The 19728-nt window shown below is 42.4% G+C and overlaps 1 protein-coding gene across 7 annotated transcripts in view; it reads left to right on the forward strand.

The window, feature by feature from the left end:
* Positions 1-19728, forward strand: part of BCLAF1 (BCL2 associated transcription factor 1) — a 67093-nt gene that overhangs the window by 20013 nt on the left and 27352 nt on the right. For all 7 annotated transcript variants that reach the window (XR_013221770.1, XR_013221771.1, XR_013221772.1 and 4 more), the window contains exons 6-7: positions 14722-14827; positions 18615-18705. Coding sequence is in view for 4 of the 7 variants with exons in the window: in XM_077289314.1 (XP_077145429.1) it covers positions 14722-14827; positions 18615-18705 (197 nt within the window). In the remaining 3 variants the exon portion in view is untranslated. The remainder of the gene's footprint in view (positions 1-14721; positions 14828-18614; positions 18706-19728) is intronic.

Raw genomic sequence — 19728 nt, forward strand, 5'->3', positions numbered from 1 at the left:
AGGGTAACATTTTATCTGATTGTTGGGAGAGTGGGAGGAGAACATCCATGGAGCCCATGTTTTCTCATATCGTACCCCTGTGTCAGCCATAATTACTGGAAGAATTTCACTTAACATTATGTCGTTAAGATGCAAGATCGCATGGGAAAAGAACATATGGGGATCACTGCTTATATACATTTGGTCCTAGAGAAGAATGAATAGGGATAGCTTAAATGCCTGATTAGTCTCATGCACAAGTTTATTTCCAAAGAAACCAACTGCTGGAATTATAAGCGAGTTGGAACATATGATATGGGAGACGACATTAATTGCCTCATCCCAGAATGTAGAGACTTTTGAACAAGGCCTGCGCATGTGGAGTCTCACAAACATGAAGGTGAGAACGCCGGGGACAAAGCATTTATTCTATTAGGAAGATGTACGTTCCATGGAGAATTTTTAGGGATGTCTCAACCATGCCAACTTCCCTTGTTACGCACAGCATATTTGCCATTTTTCTGGCAACAGAGTGAATTGGATGTTCTCCTCCCATTTGAACATAAATTGTAGTTTGGTATTTGTGGATGATTTATTTTAGCAATATTTATTGTGCTTTTCTGAATAGTTTTATCTGAACAAGGTAAGTTTCTGTGGACTCATGGCACTGTGGTGTTGCGGTCATAACTCCAGGATGAATACTCACTCTTGCTGTACTCTACTGTTGAATAAGACCATGGTCCAGAATTGACTACTTTTTTGCTGCAAATCTTATTGCATATAGTTTTAATGAGTTGCCTACTTTGGTCCAGCCTGTACCCTCTTTGGTATGTTTAGCCCAACACAGATGTACGAGTTTAGACTTGACCATCTAGCACTTTACCAATTGACTAATTGCTGTCCTACATGTTTTACATGAATCGTGGAAGGCATTGGTTAAAGAGAACCTCTGCACAATTTTGTATTGTAAAGTAAAGACATGACTATAATGGCGCTGTAAGGCCACGTTCACACGCTGCGGGTTCCTCTGCGGGTTAATCCCGCAGCTGAATTGAAAATCTGCAGGGCAAAACCGCTGCGGTTATCCTTGCAGATTTATCGCGGTTTGTTCCGCGGTTTCCGCTGCGGGATTACTGCTGTACTATTGATGCTGCATATGCAGCAATATGCAGCATCAATAGTAATGTAAAAAATAATAAAAATTGGCTATACTCACCCTCTGACGTCGCGATCTCCCCGGCGCTGCAAGCGGCTGTGCCGACAAGGACCTTCGTGACGTCACGGTCATGTGACCGCGGCGTCATCACGGTCATGTGACCGACGTCACCACAGGTCCTGTTCGGCACAGCAACTGAGACCGGACGCCGCGGGCAGCGCAGAGAGGTGAGTATAGCATGATTTTTTATTTTAATTCTTTTTTTTTACACCCAAATATGGTTCCCAGGGCCTGGAGGAGAGTCTCCTCTCCTCCACCCCGGGTACCACCCGCACATTATCCGCTTAACTTCCCGCAACGTGGGCACAGCCCCATGCGGGAAGTTAGCGGTTCAATGCATTTCTATGGGTGCAGAATCGCTGCGATTCTGCACCAAGAAGTGACATGGTCCTTCTTTTTTTTCTGCAGAAAATCCGCGCGGATTTTCCACAGAAAAAAAGGATCGTCGGCACAGCGGGTTTTGTTTTCCATTAGGTTACATTGTGCTGTAACCTATATGGAAAAAGGATGCGGACCCGCAGCTGCAAAACAGCTGCGGGTCCGCAGCAAAACCCGCAGCGTGTGAACATAGCCTAATACAGATTCAATTGATACTTTTGGTGAAGAAATCCTCTTTGTTCTCCTTTAACCCCTTCCCGACTTTTGATGTAACTGTATGTCATGATCTGGAAGAGCTTCCGGCAAAATGATGTACAGTTATGTCATGACAAACATGTGGGCGCATGAGCTGTGCTTTGATTACTGCTGCCAGGAGCTTGGCTTTAGTAATAATAGTAATAGCAGTCACAGCCACATCTGTGGCTGTTTAATCCTTTAAATGCCACCGTCAGTAATGATTGCAGCATTTAGAGGCCTAGGAGAGGGAGCTCCCTCTCCCATACGATCGGCACCCCTGTGATGTAATCGCGGGCTTCCGATGGCAGTCGTGGCATCAGGAGGTCAAATAATAGCCTAGTTTAAAAGGCATTTTGTCAGTGAAACAGATCTGTAATGCATTGCAGTATATGTGTATTGCAATGCATTACAGCAGTGATCAAAGTAGTAAAAGGAACTAGGTACAAATTAGTTGTTAAAAAATATACCGTATTGTTTGGATTATAAGACGCACTTTTATGATTCCCAAAATTAGGGGGAAAATGGGGGTGCGTCTTATAAACCAAACACTCTTCTTACCAATGCTGCGGGCTCGGAGCTGTGGGTGGTGCGGCGGTGTGCAGTTGTGGTATGGTGGCGAGCAGTGGTGGTACGGCGGTGAGCGGTGGCCCTGTGGCGGTGGCATATGGCGGCCGCCATTCTTCCGGGGTCCGACCTCTCAGTCGGCACAGGCGCAGATGGAGGAAAGCAGAGATCTTCATCCGCACCTGCCTCTACGCGATGTCTCCAGGAAAATGGCCGCGCATGCTTTGCAGATGTAGATGGAGCTCTCGGCCTGGCCTCGATGATGTCACCGCTGGTCAATGATTCTGTGCTCCCAGCAGCTCATTCACCAGTGGTTTTCAGCCTGGACAGTTGCATCTATTGAGGCATGCCAAAAGTTAAAAAAAAAAAAAATGTTTTTACATTTTTTTTTTTTTTAATATAAAAGTTCAAATCGCCCCCCTTTCACCCCATTCAAAATAAAACAATAAAAAAAAATATCAATCATACAACTATTTGGTATAGCCACGTTCAGAATCGACTGATCTATCAATATAAAAAAAGAATTTAACCCGATCGCTAAATAGCGTAATGATGAAGTCAAAACACCAGAATTACGTTTTTGGTTGCCGCAACATTGCATTAAAATGCAATAACGGGCGATCAAAAGATCGTATCTGCATCAAAATGGTATCATTAAAGCATTAAAAATGTCAGCTCGGCACGCAAAAAATAAGCCCTCAAACAAACTTTGGAATTTTTTTTCCACCACTTAAATTAAAAAGAACCTAGACATGTTTGGTGTCTATGAACTCTTAATGACCTGGAGAATCATAGTGGTAAAAAACAAAACAAAAAACAAGTGTGGGATTGCACGTTTTTTTGCAATTTCACATCACTTAGAAATTTTTTCCTGTTTTCCAGTGTACAATATGTCAAAACAAATGGTTCTGTTCAAAAGTACAACTTGTCCTGCAAAAGACAAGCCCTCATATGGCAATTTTGAAAAAAAAATAAAAAAAGTTATGGCTCTGGGAAGAAGGGGAGCAAAAAATGAAAATGCAAAACCAAAAATGCCTCTGGTCGTTAAGGGCCTCAAAATTAAAAAATAATGAATTTAAAATTTTCATCAAATTTCCAACTTTTTTATAAATACAAATCATATCGACCTAAATTTACTACTACTGTGGCATGAAAAAACAATCTCCAAATCACTGGGATATGATGGCCTTTCAGAGTTATTACCTTATAAAGTGACACTGGTCACAGAGGTGAAAATGGGCTTGGGGGTGAAGGGTTACTCAGTATTTGAAGTTTTCAATTAGATTTTGATGCACAGGGACCAGACTGTGCACTGTTTTTTTTCTTTTTTTTATCCATGTCTGTGATTCTTCACCCCCTCTGCCTGCCTATGGTCTTTAAATAATGGGTCACTACTGAGATTTCAGAGGATGCCGGTTGTTCACATACCTGGGGCAGGCAGAGGGTCGGGGAATCATAGACATGGAGGAGAAGACCCAGTGCACAGTCTGGCCCCTGACCACCGAAATCTAATTAGCAGAAAACTTCAAATGGTGATTAAAGAAACAAATCAAAGCAGATTTCTTCTTCAAAAGTACCAATTTAATCTGTGTTTCAGCGCTATTACAGCCATGTCTTTACTTTACATTACAAAATCATGACAGGTTTTTGGCAAGTGGTAATCAACTGTTAGGTGGAGACTAGTGATGAGCAAATAGCATTGTTGCTCTGCTGGTCTCTGAGTATTTTGGCATGCTCGGAGATTTAGTTTTTGTCGCCTCAGCTGCATGACTTACGGATGCTGGACAGCCTGAATACATGTGGGAATTCCCTAACAAACAGGCAAAATTCCTGCATGTGTTCAGCCTGGCTAGCAGCTGTAAATCATGCAGCTGAGGAGTCGAAAACTAAATCTCCGAGCATGCCAAAATACTCGGAGACCACCTAAGCATGCTCGGGAAAACCCGAGCAACAATGCTATTCGCTCATCACTAGTGGAGACAAATAGCACTCTGATGTGCTGGGTTCTGTAAACTTGCAGTTCAGTGCGATGTGCCCTACATCCCTCCAGTCTGTAGATTAATTTGAAGCATAAATGGGTTGGCTAAAGAAGGTTGGTTGTCTCAAAATGGCAATTACTTTTTCCAATGGGTCATTTGCCCTTCTGCTTTGGTTTGTGATGTATGTCCTTGTGCACCACCCATGACCTTAAGCTGGTACTGGCCAGTGTTGATTTCTTTTTCATTATGACTAGGTCCTGGAAAAATTTTTGAAACCCATGTAACACAATAAAATAAACTGTTGCTGGGACAAAAATCTGAATTGCTAGATCCTAAAATTCTTGGGTTTGCCGGAGTTAAGCTTGAGGCTCTACCTTGTAGTGGCCCCTTCCAGGTGTTTTGCTTGATTTTGAGGCTTGTACTGGATGCTGGGCGGTAAGTGGACATAGCTGTATATTGATTTCTTTAACAGGATGATGTTTCATATTGCATTAACTATGATTTCTGTTGACTGCCCATTCATTCTATGATGTCACATCTGATACCAGTATTATTGAGCTGTGTGATGATGTCATCACACTTACCTTGCATGTTACCAAATGATTCATTCCTAGTAGCTAGTCCATTACATGCATTTTTATTGATCATTCGCATGCAGAAATATTGTGGTCATCATGATGACACCAAGATGAATTATTTACCAATGGAGTATATGCTTGAATTTTATAAACTAAAGTGCAGTAAATCTGGGACAATAGCTGCACAAGAAGTACTATATGTTAGATAGGCCTGATTATATGTAAGGAAGATGAGTATACGTGTGTATATGTATGTATGTATTTATGTATGTATGTCAAACCTTCTGTCTATAGAAGATCATACTCTAGCAACTCCTCCTGTTCCTGGGGAATCTGATTGTATTCTTTCCAGTCCTCAAGATGATCCATCCGTTTTCAGCTTTCTGTAATAATTCTCCAAAACAGGGATCCATGTTTATTTATAATCCTAAATATAATAAACGTGCAACCTGGTCCAGATAACATCCTATCATAGTTGCATAGGAACAGTATGTATTGGCCTCATTTGTTCAACTGATGAACTATTCCCTTGTTCTGGAATAATTGACTTGGTTTGGTCACTTTTTATTCATTTTAATGCATTGGCATCATTTTGTGGCACTTATTAATATATAAGTGTTATAGGATTTTCTTCTGCATTTATTACAACATTTCCCACAGGCAACACTGCATTTCTGTCTGCAAAATGGCTGTAGATGGAGCAGCATGTGACCAGGCTTGTCAGTCGGCCTCCTTCAGTTGTAAAACACCTCTCACAATGGAGAGCTAGGCGAATGCTGATTGACAGGTCTGGTCACATGCTTTTTCACCAATAGCCATGTTTTGGACAGGATTGCTGTGCAGTCTGGCTGGCTGTAGTTACTAAGTGCAGGAGGTGATCCTGTATTACTAAAATATAAGTGTTGCAAAGTTGTGTCTGCAACACATTTTTGAAAATAAAGATAAAGTGGACAACCTCGTTTAAGATCCCTTAGAAAAAGTACTTCCCTTTAAAGCTGCTCATACACGTTAGATTAAAAGGCTTGTTCAGAGAAATGGTGTAATCACACGTCCAAGTCAGTGGAGGCGCAACCACCAAGACATGAATTGGTTGCAAGAACGGAGCACTTGTGTCCCTGTTAAACTGGAGCGGCAGTGCGCCTACTCAACATCTGCGCCATTCATCCTGTATGTGACTGCCGCGCGCTGTGCTCAGCTTTTCCAGCTGTGCACATTGAAAATGAATTCAGCAGCCGCCAAGGTTGTGCATTGCTGCTCATAGTTCCTCGTTCTGGCAATCAGTGGGGTCTCGGGAGTCAGAGCCCCAAATCACCATATTCTATTGATGCGTGATAGCTGCTTTTTCAATAGACAATGCTTTTAATGTTTGCTAGTACCTAATATGTAGGTGGTCCTCCTGACTTGCACTGTAAAGGGGCATAAGAAGAAGCCAGATTCAAGCAGTTTGGATGTTAACATGCCTTATGCTTTGTCTCACGAATGGGTTTAATCTGAATTATTCTAGACATGTACTGTTGCTTGAGATGACTGTAAATACGTAAGGAAAGGTTGCCAGAAACCGCTGTCCTGTGTGTAAGACTTGTGTAGCCTTACTTGGTTAGTGCTATTGGTGCATGTGTTAGGTAACAAGCCAAGTGATACTATTCCTTGCTGGCACAGAAAATGATGATGTAGGTTAGTGTTTAGTCGTTCAGATATTTGAGTGTTTGGATGCTTCTTTTCTAATTTTGCCAACAGTCCCATTTTGCAAGTTTTATTTTGATGTATAAACTATTTGAATATGGAAAGTTTTTTTAATTTTTTTTTATTTCTTTCTATTGTAATAAAACCTATAAAGGGAGACTGTCCACTCATTCATGCTGCCTAAACCACGGGCAGCAGGAATGCGAGCCACTCTGCACGATTGAAGCTGGATATGCTTTCCTCTGAAATGCTTTGACGTTTGAAGATCTGTCCAGGGAGCATAGGGAGACACGTCAGTAGTCCGGGTGGCCTCTGGCCGTCTGCTACATGCACTGCTCTAGTGGATAGACTGATCTCTCCCATGTGTGCACATTGGAAGTGTCCTGTCAATCATCTGGAGCAGTGCTGGCAAGAGCCACCTGGGGGCAGTGTCAAGCTAGTGTCTTCCTTCCTTGTTTCAGAGAAAAATATACATGGCCGTAATTATGCACTCAGGCTCTGGTACATGCTGACTGGTTTGGGCAGTGTGCATCATCTTACAGGTTCCCTTTAAATAAAAAATGATCTACTAAACAACATCTCAGATTAGTAAGATATTACTGTATATTTACATTAGTTGGCATGCATCTCTCCTTTTCTTCTAAAGCTACTTTCACATCTGCGCTAGGAAATCCCATATATGCTTCACTCACTATTCACAGCAAAAAATAGAACATACAGCATATTCTCTCTGTGGAAACAGAATCTTCACTAGTAGTATACAACAGATATTTCAACACATCATTGCTTCCCATTGATAAGAACCTATGGCGAAAGCCAATAGCAAGCTGTGTCAAAAGGGTATGGATCTTATTTTTGTATATCTTTAATGGTTCTAAAATTAGTTTGTCTATGTGCTTCCTAAAATGATTGCGGCAATTGTGTGATTGCAGAACTGGACCTGTAGTATTTACCCAAGTTTGTATGCTGTCCTTTTACAACACTGCTACCAGTGCCTACGCTTTTTTTTTTTTTCCTTTGGCCTAAATGTCCAACTTTACAACTGTTTTATCGTTTTTCATCTGAAATGAATAGATATTCCTATGGCTGCAGCTTATATGTAGACTTAAAGGGGGTTTTCCAGTCTTAGGCTGTGGTCACATCATTTTTATGCAAATGAACATGCGGTCATGTGGATGCCCACATGCATGGGAAATATAGCAGAATTGCGACTGTGTATGAAGCACATACTGTCACGATTCATCAGTCTGTGACTGTATACTTTTCTTCAACTGGAAAACCACTTTAAGTGTCAGACTACATTCTGTGTAGTCTCATCCTGCACTCATATTTAGGTGTGCAAAGCAATAAGGAATGTTTAATTAATACTATTTGCAAGTTTATTTCATTTTTGTTAGGTGCATTGGAACATGAAAAAATCATTGTAATGGTGAACCTAGCTTTTAATGGGAACCTGTCACCCCCCCCAGGGTCTATTAAGGTGAAAGAGCTACCTTCTGCAGCACTAAGGCCTTGTTCACACCATCCTTTTTTTTCTGCGGATTTTTCAGGTCCTGATTTGAGAAAAACCGCGGTGGATTTCCCTGCGGTTTTCTGTGCGGTTTCTCCTGCGGATTCCACTGCGTGTTTCCAACTGCACTTTCCTATTGGTGCAGGTGGAAAACAGTTGCGGAATCCGCAGAAAGAAGTGACATGCTACTTCTTTTTTTCCGCAGAAAATCAGCGCGGATTTTCAGGCGGAAAAAAGGAAAGTGGGCACAGCGGATTTGGTTTTCCATAGGGTAACATTGTACTGTACCCTGCATAGTAACATAGTAAGGCCGAAAAAAGACATTTGTCCATCCAGTTCAGCCTATATTCCTATATTCCATCATAATAAATCCCCAGATCTACATCCTTCTACAGAACCTAATAATTGTATGATACAATATTGTCCTGCTCCAGGAAGACATCCAGGCCTCTCTTGAACCCCTCGACTGAGTTCGCCATCACCACCTCCTCAGGCAAGCAATTCCAGATTCTCACTGCCCTAACAGTAAAGAATCCTCTTCTATGTTGGTGGAAAAACCTTCTCTCCTCCAGACGCAAAGAATGCCCCCTTGTGCCCGTCACCTTCCTTGGTATAAACAGATCCTCAGCGAGATATTTGTATTGTCCCCTTATATACTTATACATTGTTATTAGATCGCCCCTCAGTCGTCTTTTTTCTAGACTAAATAATCCTAATTTCGCTAATCTATCTGGGTATTGTAGTTCTCCCATCCCCTTTATTAACTTTGTTGCCCTCCTTTGTACTCTCTCTAGTTCCATTATATCCTTCCTGAGCACCGGTGCCCAAAACTGGACACAGTACTCCATGTGCGGTCTAACTAGGGATTTGTACAGAGGCAGTATAATGCTCTCATCATGTGTATCCAGACCTCTTTTAATGCACCCCATGATCCTGTTTGCCTTGGCAGCTGCTGCCTGGCACTGGCTGCTCCAGGTAAGTTAATCATTAACTAGGATCCCCAAGTCCTTCTCCCTGTCAGATTTACCCAGTGGTTTCCCGTTCAGTGTGTAATGGTGATATTGATTCCTTCTTCCCATGTGTATAACCTTACATTTATCATTGTTAAACCTCATCTGCCACCTTTCAGCCCAAGTTTCCAACTTATCCAGATCCATCTGTAGCAGAATACTATCTTCTCTTGTATTAACTGCTTTACATAGTTTTGTATCATCTGCAAATATCAATATTTTACTGTGTAAACCTTCTACCAGATCATTAATGAATATGTTGAAGAGAACAGGTCCCAATACTGACCCCTGCGGTACCCCACTGGTCACAGTGACCCAGTTAGAGACTATACCATTTATAACCACCCTCTGCTTTCTATCACTAAGCCAGTTACTAACCCATTTACACACATTTTCCCCCAGACCAAGCATTCTCATTTTGTGTACCAACCTCTTGTGCGGCACGGTATCAAACGCTTTGGAAAAATCGAGATATACCACGTCCAATGACTCACCGTGGTCTAGCCTATAGCTTACCTCTTCATAAAAACTGATTATGCATGGAAAACGTCTGCGGATCCGCAGCTGCAAATCCGCTGTGGATCCGCAGCAAAAACCGCAGCGTGTGAACATAGCCTAAGGCTGCATTTTGTGAAGGTGGCGGTTATGTTTTTGATCCCTAATAACGCTGAAATATTCACTTTTATAAATTGCACGCCATACCTGTATTGAGTCCGGGGGGGCACGTTTTCTTGCCCCTGACTCAACTGCCTCGCAGCCGTCCATCATCCCCTCAGTGCACCGGGCGCCACCTCCTCTGTGTTTGCTCACATCACCGGCGCTTGCGCTGTGCTCTCATTTTTCGGGCATGTTCTGTTCGCGCTGCCCTGGAACTCACATCCGCTGATGTACTGATATATCGGAGGCCCGAGATTCCGCCACGCAGTGTGTTGTGTTCACACTGTGGGGCTGGGAATCTGGCGCATGTGCGGTTAGTCTCTGCGGCTGTCCCCATTTCCCTCCGCCTCTTTCCTCCAGCGTTATACGACTCGTCTGAAGCGTGAGTGATCACAAGCTGAATGGTGGTGTGTGGGTTTGTGTGTGTGTGTAAGTTGGGCATAAGGCAAATCGGGCATGCTCCAGATTCCCTGCCCCGCAATGTGAATAAATCATAACACACTGCAGGGTGGGATCTTGGGCCTCCGCTACACGCGATATCAGTACATCAGCTGATGTGAGTTCCAGGGCAGCGCGCACGGCGCATGCCTGATAAATGAGAGCGCAGGTGCTGGTGACGTGAGGAAACACAGAGGAGGTGGCGCCCCGTGCGCTGAGAGGATGATTGACGGCTGGGAGGTGGTTGAGTCGGGGGAAAAAACATACTCCCCGGACTCAATACACGTATGGCGCGCAATTTATAAAAGTGAATGTTTCAGTGTTATTAGGGAGCAAAAACTGAAGAGCCACCTTCACAGAATGCAGCCTTTGTGCTGCAGAATGTGGCTTTTACCTTAAGAGGCCCTGGGGGGTGACAAGTTCCCTTTAAGATGGCTTATAGACGTTGTCCGGTGAAAACAATTTATTACCTATACAAAGGATAGAAGAAAACTTATTGGTGAGGATCTGACTGCAGGGACCTACACCGCTCTGTGTAACCGGAAATTTGTATTCCCAGCCAGGAACTGTTTGTCCATGGATGCTCGAACGTCGTTCCATTCATTCTGTATGGAACTGCTAAAAAAACTTGGTGCAGCGCTTGCGACCCCATAGGTAATTAATCGAGTGGTGCTTCAGCATGCGCAGTGCCGCCCCATTCTAAGGAGAATAAAAGTGCCCTGTTCTGCCAGTTGGTGCAGTTCCCAGCAGCCAGACCTACACTGGTCAGTAAGTTATCACTTGTCCTGTGGATATGTGATAACTTGTTTTCAACGGATAACATCTTTAAAGGAATGAACAAAAATACTTAAAAGAAATGTCACACTAAAAATAAAAAAGGCTAAATTAACTTTTAATTAGCAAATCTTGCTTGTCTTGTTTAGAGAGATAATCAGTACAATGAAAAATGGTTAGAGGACAGGTGAGCATGTGCAGTGGGAAAATGATTCTAGTGGATATTCTGATCTGATGCTAGAGATACCAGAATTCTGAGGTAAGAGACTGGTTATACTGTGGTCTGCCCTGCCTAACTGATCTAATACTGGAGATAGTGGTGGTGCTGAGGTAAGAAGGGGCTGTTCACACTGCTGTCCACCCTGTGTATGTGATCTAATACTGGAGATCACAAGATTGCTGAGGTAAGGCTACGTTCACATTTGCAGCCAGCGCCGCAGCGTCGGGCGCCGCAGCGGCGCCGCATGCGTCATGCGCCCCTATATTTAACATGGGGGCGCATGGACATGCGGCGCACTTGCGTTTTGCGCCGCATGCGTCGCTGCGGCGCCCGCGTCGGGGCGCAGAGGACGCAGCAAGTTGCATTTTTGCTGCGTCCAAATTCAATGAAAAAAACGACGCATGCGGCGCAAAACGCAGCGTTGTGCATGCGTTTTGCTGCGTTTTTGTTTGCGTTGTGCGCTGCGGCGCCGACGCTGCGGCGCACAACGCAAATGTGAACGTAGCCTATGATGATGCTCACACTGCTGTCTACCCTGCCTAACTGATCTAATACTGGAGATAGTGGTGGTGCTCAGGTGAGGAGACGCTGCTTACACTGCTGTCCTCCCTGAGTATGTGATCTAACACTGGATATAACGGGTTTTCTAAGGTAACACCTCACACTGCTCTCCAGCACGTCTGTCTGATCTAATAGAGATAACAAGGGTGATGAGGTAGGAAGAGACTGCTCACACTGCTGTCCACCCTGTGTATGTGATCTAATACTGGAGATGGCAGGGGAGCTGAGGTAAGAAGAGGCTGCTCACACTGCTGTCCAGCCTACTGGAGGTAGCAGAGGTGATTAATGAGGTAAGGACACTGATGTCCACCTGCTTTCTGAATGCTGAGCAACTGCAGTGATCTGGAGATAGCTTATCCGTACATGATATAGTTTATCTCCTGTCACAGTATCAAAGCTTCCTACTGCACATGCACCTGTTGGGTTAACATTCTGGGACAGGTTTCTGTCAGAGTAAGAAGAAAATGAACATCTATTTTAATTCTATAGTAATTACATTACTAGAAAAAAAAATTAGTGTAATTTGCTAATTAATGGTATGTAAGGCCTCTTTCACACTTACCTTTTTAACAATCAGTCACAATCCGTCAATGTTGAAAAGACGGATCCTGTGCAGATTGTAAAATACGGATGCACTGGGTCCGTTTTTTTGACGGATCCGTCAAGGATATGTGCACACGTTGTGTATGCTTCTTCGCCACGTTTTTCCGCTGCGAAAACGCATACACAGCCCAGGTTAAAAATAATAAAAAATTGTGATTTTCTTACCTTCCGGCGTCCCCCGCAGCCTTCCTGTGGCCTTCCCGATACTTGCGATGCTGCCGGCAGCTCCCGTTCCCAGTAATGCTTTGCGAAATGACCCGATGACGTAGCTGTCTCGCGAGACCACTACGTCATCACAGGCGAGACAATGACTTAGCGGTCTCACGAGACCGCTACGTCATCGGGTCATTTCGCAAGGCATTACTGGGAACGGGAGTTGCCGGCAGCATCTCGAGCATCGGGAAAGCTGCGGGGGACGCCGGAAGGTAAGAATATCACGATTTTTTTATTTTTAACATTATATCTTTTTACTATTGATGCATAGCATCAATAGTAAAAATAGCGAGCGAGAGAGAATTTCCCTGACGGGAAATTCTTCCGCGCATGCTCAGTTTCAAAAGACGACATCAGTCGCTGGATTCCTGCTTTTGACAGTCGCTGATTGATTTTCCGATGTACAGAAAAAGCGTTCCTCTGTGCGTTGTCTCCGCCTGACGGACAGCAATTTTACGACCGATCCAGTGCACGACAGATGAAACGGAAGGTCATCCGTCGCTAATACAAGTCTGAGAACAAAACGGATCCAGCAGAAACACTTGCTGGATCCATTTTTTTTTTCACAAAACGACGCATTGTGACCGAAAAAGAAAGACGGAAGTGTGAAAGAGGCCTAAGAATTTATTTATAGTGATGTTCTCTCTTATATATTTTCTATTCCTACAGTACTCCTTTAAGGGGAACCTGTTGCATCTAAAAATGCTATTTTGCTCCAGATATAAGGTTAATCATGCCTGGCTGGCGTACTGGAGCGAATGTATATTCTCACTACACCTGCCCGCTTCCAGTCATTGGGGCGGTGCAGAGAGCTGTTAGTCACTGCTCACTATACTGTGAGTGCATTGTTCTCACTCCGTGGGACACTGACAACCAGCTGGGCACATGCAATACAAATACGCTGCAGAGCAGACAGTCAATCAATGTGTCTGTGAGAGATTACAACACCCTCGTTGGGTAGTGAACAGTAACTATAACAGCCTGCACCGCCCTGATGACTGGAAGTGAGCAGCTGAAGGGAGAATGACACTCAATTTTCTCCCTGAAGTCGCTGCTCCAGTAAGTTTGCTGAACAGGATTTAAACGCTATTTACCTGCAGATTGCCAATACATTTGCAGATAAATGGCATTTCTGGATGTGACAGGTCCCCTTTAAGGATTTATTTGTATGCTGTCCTATATATCATTATCAAATAGAAATGTTATTATGGATGCTTACACTTAAAGGGAATCTGTCACCTCATTTTGCCGCTATAAACTGCGGCCACCACCATCAGGGGCTTATCTACAGCATTCTGTAATGCTGTAGATAAGCCCCCTATGTAACCTGAAAGATAAGAAAAACAAGCTAGACTATACTCACCCAGGGGAGGTCCCGATTCAGTTCGGGTCCGATGAGCATTGCTGTCCAGGTCCGGGGCCTCCTATCTTCATATGATGACGTCCTCTTCCTTGCTTCTGTCGTGGCTACTGCGCAGGCGTACTGATTTGCCCTGTTTAGGGCAGAGTAAAGTACTGCAATGCGCAGGCGCCGGGCCTCTCTGACCTTGCCCAGCGCCTGCGCACTGCAGTACTTTGTTCTGCTCTCAACAGGGCAAATCAGTACGCCTGCGCAGTAGCCACGACAGAAGCAAGGAAGAGGACGTCATCGCATGAAGATGGGAGGTGCCGGACCCGAACCTGCGACGCCATCGGACCGGACCACCGCCCCTGGGTGAGTATAATATAATTTGTTTTTCTTCTCTTTCAGGTTACATCGGGGGGCTTATCTACAGCATACAGAATGCTGTAGATAAGCCCCTGATGCCGGTGGCCACAGTTTATTACGGCAAAATGAGGTGATGAATTCCCTTTAATAATTAACCATAACATTTGGAATTGGCTGCCATTGGAAATTGTGAATGTGGAGGTTAATAACTACTGAATAATGAAGTACAGATATATATTCCATAGAAGAGAAGTATTTTTTATGTAATATCTTTTTTCCTCTTTTCTGTCTTTTAATAGGATTCAACCTATTAATATATGTTGACATTCTACAAGTCCCGCTTTAAGATCTGTGGCTTTGTGTTTAAAGGGAGTCAAACTAATGAGGCAGTTTTTCTCCTCTACAACCAACAGAGCATTATTTCAAGGGTGACGGAAAGACCCTCAGTGAGAGATTTGCAGGGTATCAGACAGTCGCTGATGAGCATGCCAGCCGTCCAAAGAGCCCAGAAATACACAGGTATATGCCAGGGGTACTATAATACAGTCATCATGCATGTCCTCTATCCCTATTAAATAATGCAATATTCTTTTGTCCATAATTAAAATAAATTCCATAGGGATGCGTTCTGTTTGTGATGGTTATCTTTTTGGGGAATGGCCATGTATCTCTTTCTGGTCTTATGAAGTTCCATGTTATACTATATTTCAGTTCTATGCTGGAAACCATTGTTGGATTATCATGTGTAGCTTCACTTTAAATATGTTGCAGTAAGTTATTTGTGATTTTGATAAGTGATTTGTCAGTGTACAGTGGATCTAGTTTTCACAATCTGAAAAAAGTGTGTTTAACTGTATGTTTGTTATATGTTTGTGGTTTTCCAATTACATTGGGAGCTACAATTTTCTAAGACTACACTGTTAAATTGATTGTTTGGTGCTTCAAATATCAGAATGTAAACATTATGGACTCCAGGCTGATAAATTGTTTTCTAGCCAAAGCACATATGGCATTGCCTAGACTGGATACAGTGGCATAACAGTGCTACCTACGGAGGGGTTTCCTGCTTGCCCACTTAAACCACAGTTGTAATTCATTCACAGCAAACTTGATTTCTTAAAAAAAAAAAAAAAAAAAAGAATTTGAAAAAAAAGTGAACATGTTTATATGGTGATTACCAAGTGTTAGACCATATAAAGTTAGTCTTTTTTCTAGGATAATACATGTCGGAATGGTTGCATAATCTTTTTGGAAACTTTATAGGCAATCTCCTTCCATATAGCCTGAGTGACAAATCCTCTGTTTGTCTTCTGCTGCTGAGATCTCAGACTGCTCAGTGCATCTGTCGTCAGTAGTGATGAGTGAACATTCTCAGTTAATGTATTATCTGAGCATGCTCGGGTGTGATCCGAGTATCTCGGGCGTGCTCTGATATGTTCTAGTCCACACCGCTGCTGAATGTTTTGCAGCAGTTAAGACTTTCACAACACATGGGATTGCCTATGGGGATTATCCTTTTTTTTTTTTTCTTAAACATTGATATTTATTCCTGTGAAGCACTTGAAGGGTTAACTTTAGGGCAATCCAAACAATTACATTCAATAACATCAAAGAAGCTACAAGGACAAAATAACAAAAGAATGTGAGGTGAAGTATTGGGAATCACTCCCTCTCGTTATGAAAAAACAAATTTTAGAATGAAACATTAAATACTAGGATTCAAGTATTCAACTATGCATATGGAACAGTTATTAATGGCACCCCTGTCAGCCAGCTCCATAATTCAGTATATTTAACAAGCGAAAATTATATTTGAAATTATATAAATGATTCTCACATATAAAGACAGAAAGCCAAGACACACACACACACACACACACACATAAAGGGTTGGGGAAAGGAAGATACAGGTGCCAAAAAGGCAAGAGGAGGTACAAAATCCCTAACCATTTCTCTGAGCCCAATAGTAATCCCAAGGGGCCCAAACAGAGTCGAACCTATCCAACCTCGCTCCCAACAAAGCCGTCATATACTCCATCCTGTGAATGTCAGCTATTCTATTCGGTAAGTGCTGATGAGAATGAGGAGAGGTCTGCTTCCAGTGAAGAGCTATCAAACACCTTGCCCCTGTAAGGATGCGTAACATCAGTCTGGCTGAATTTTTACCCATCCCTTTAGGAGAGACATTTAGCAGACATGTAACTGGATAAAGATCCACCTCCACATAGAATATTTTGCTAAAAATCCTTCATCCCAAAATCCTGTGATCCCAGAACAAGACCAGAAGATATGGTACTGAGTGCCCACCTCAGAGCCACAGCTCCTGCACAAGTTTGAGAGTTGAGAATTCAATCTGTGGAAGAGATCAGGGGTGTGATACCAGAACATCAATATTTTCTACTGATTTTCTTAATAAAGAGGATTTGGTTGCTTTTTCCCAAATGATCTGCCAACTCTGGGGTGATAACACCCTTCCCAGGATAAACTCCCATCTGCTCATTTAGGAATGCTTTAGCTGTTGGCCCCCCTGTGGATAATTTAGAATCCTATAAATTTCCGAGATTAATCCTTTGGTCGAAGGCCCCCCTTTTGGCAAATCCTCTCATAATCAGTCGGCAGAGACACCTTTGGCAGACCATAAAGCGAAGAAGGAAGATGCTTAATCTGGAGATACTGAAAGAACTTTGTTAAAAATGGTAAATTTTGGACTTGATAACGTCAAACAGAAGAAGCTCCAGCGTGTCCCCATCTACCGTGTCCGCAAATCTGAATAATCCCGCAGACATCCACAGGTGGACCATTACGGAATCCATACTACTTGGTATCGGAGGTTGATATATGAAGGAAATCATTGGTGAAATAGGTGAGGCCAGACTGAACTTCTTCATACATGAAAGCCAGACCTCCCTCGTAAACTGCATAGGGCCAACAAAGATATTAGAATTTTAGTGGGCTTAATTGTCCACAGTAATGAATTCAGATGGATTGGAGTCATCCATAGTTTTAATATTTGTGTCCATTTATTGTAAGCCCATCATGAAGCCCATGAGGGAAGCCTATATAAATGAGCTCCCCAGTAATAATTAATAATGTCAGGGATGGAGAGGCCCCAGCTGTGATTTATGAGAGACAAGGACACACTTGGAGATAAGGTGACACTTACCATTCCAAATGAATCTCATTATGGCTGCCTGTAAGTACTTAAGTTCATCCATGGGGACCTTGACGGTAGAGTTTCAAAGTAATAGAGCAACTTGGGAAGGAGAGACATTTTAGTTCAGGATGTACGACCCTATTAATGAGAGCAAGAGTGGCAACCACCTATCCAACAGTCCCCTCAAATCCCTCAGAAGTGACGGAAGGTTGCAAAGGTATAAATTACTATAAGAAGACAAGTTAACCCCCAAGTACTTGAGAGCTTCAGTCTTCCATCTAAATTTAAAGTTTAATTTTAAATGGTCCATTACATCAGGAGGAATATCTAATGGAAGGGCTTCTGTTTTAGAAGTGTTCAATTTATATCCCGATAAATCCCCATACTTTTTTAAAGCATCCATAAGATTAGGTAATATAGTATGGAGTTTAGTTAGGGTTGAGAGGAAGTCATCCGCAAACAAATCTTATATACTTTGTTCTTAAGCTCGACTCCTGATATGTTAGGATTTTGTCGTATCATTGCCGCCAGTGGTTCTAGGCACATAACGTACAGTAGAGGAGATGGGAGGGTATCCCTGACGTGTGCCGTATGAGATATTAAACGAGGGGGAGTTATGGAATGCTAGTTTAATTGAGGCTGTCAAAAAGGAACCTTAGATAACAAAAATCTTCATTCTCAAACAGCAAGGACCAATTCAGGCGCTTGCTAATACATTTTTAACCCATCTAGCTTCCTAACAAAAAAGTTTAAAAAATGATGTAAAGTAGACTGGTTAATGTCATTTATTAACTATTTTGTGTGACATAGCTCTGGTTAAAGGGCATAAAAATTAAAAGCTTAAAAATTGGCGGTTTTCGTCAAATTTCTGATTAAGTGCAAAAAATCTTGTCCTAAATTTACCACTGTTAAGAAGTACAATATGTCATGAAAAAACAGTCTCAGAATCACTGGGATCCGTTGAAGCATTCCAGAGTTATCACATAGTGACAGTGGTCAGAATTTGAAAAATTGTCCCGTCACGAAGGTGAAAACAAGCTGAGGTGTGAAGAGGTTAAAGGTGGTGGCTTTAGTTAATATTGGTGAAAATCTGGTGACCGGTTTCTGTTAAAGAAATGTGATTTTTTTTTCATTGCATTTCTTAACTTGTAGGAGGATAGATCTGTCACCCAATATCCAGAGAAAACATGCATGTGTGCAGAATGAAGATAAGGTCTTTGTATTGAAGGAAGAGCCGTCCAAGGTTTGTTACTTTTTCCTTACGATTTGAATCGTTTTCTTTGGAGCTTTTATTAGACCAATTCAGGAATAATTCTAAAGGGATGTGAAACATAATTGAACAAGTCATACATTTGTGGGAGAAGAATGTCATCTAAATGCTCATATCTTATGTGGAGAGAGAATTTACTAAATTCAGAGTAGAAAATGCTTGTTTGGCCTGCTGGAGTGCTTGTCAATTTCACAGTATAGTGAAACTCTGCAGTATTCTGCATACGAGTGATCAAATGATTGCAGGTTCAAGTCTGTGTCTGTAAAAGCTACACACAGACCACAGAAATCTATTTTCCAGTGTAAGTCTATAAAGCCTACTGACCTGAAATGTTGCTAGGTAACTTACTGCACCATGAAGGCCATAAAAACAAAATGCAAAGAACAGTGGCATAATTCTTTTTTTTTTTTTAGTAACCATTTCACCCCTTGTAAAAAAAAAAAAAAAAAAAAGTTTTCCTGTTTTTCACTACCTTATATGGCAAAGTGAGTGATGCCATTCATAACTACAATTCATGCCACAAAAAGAAGTCCTCAATTGGCTATGGTCGAAAACCTTAAGAAAAAAACTAAGGCTCTTGAGTGAAGGGAAAAGATGAAAGCACAAAAATGAAAACTCGCCCAGTTAGGACAAGTTTACAGTAGTTTGCCACTTAGATGAAATGAAACACAGCAAATGGCTAATTTAGCTATGAGACCATTGAAATGCTTGTTCGTTCTGCAGTATCTGACTTTAATTCAGCAATTGGACTTAACACTAATGTCCTAGTATACTGTTCAGTGCCATGTGATAAGTTTGCAGTAATTTTTGAGTTTGTCCCCTTTTGCTCCAAAGGATGTACTCTTATCTATATTTGTTAAATCATACTACATCATATCTAGGAAACCAGTCTAAGGGCTCATGCAGACGTCCGTACAAATCAGTCCGATCTCGGACCGCAATGCAGGGACTGGCTGCAGCCAGGTAAAAGTGGCAATACTTTATTGAACCACAAAA

The sequence above is a fragment of the Ranitomeya variabilis genome, chromosome 2, assembly GCF_051348905.1.
Source record: "Ranitomeya variabilis isolate aRanVar5 chromosome 2, aRanVar5.hap1, whole genome shotgun sequence".
NCBI lineage: Eukaryota > Metazoa > Chordata > Amphibia > Anura > Dendrobatidae > Ranitomeya > Ranitomeya variabilis.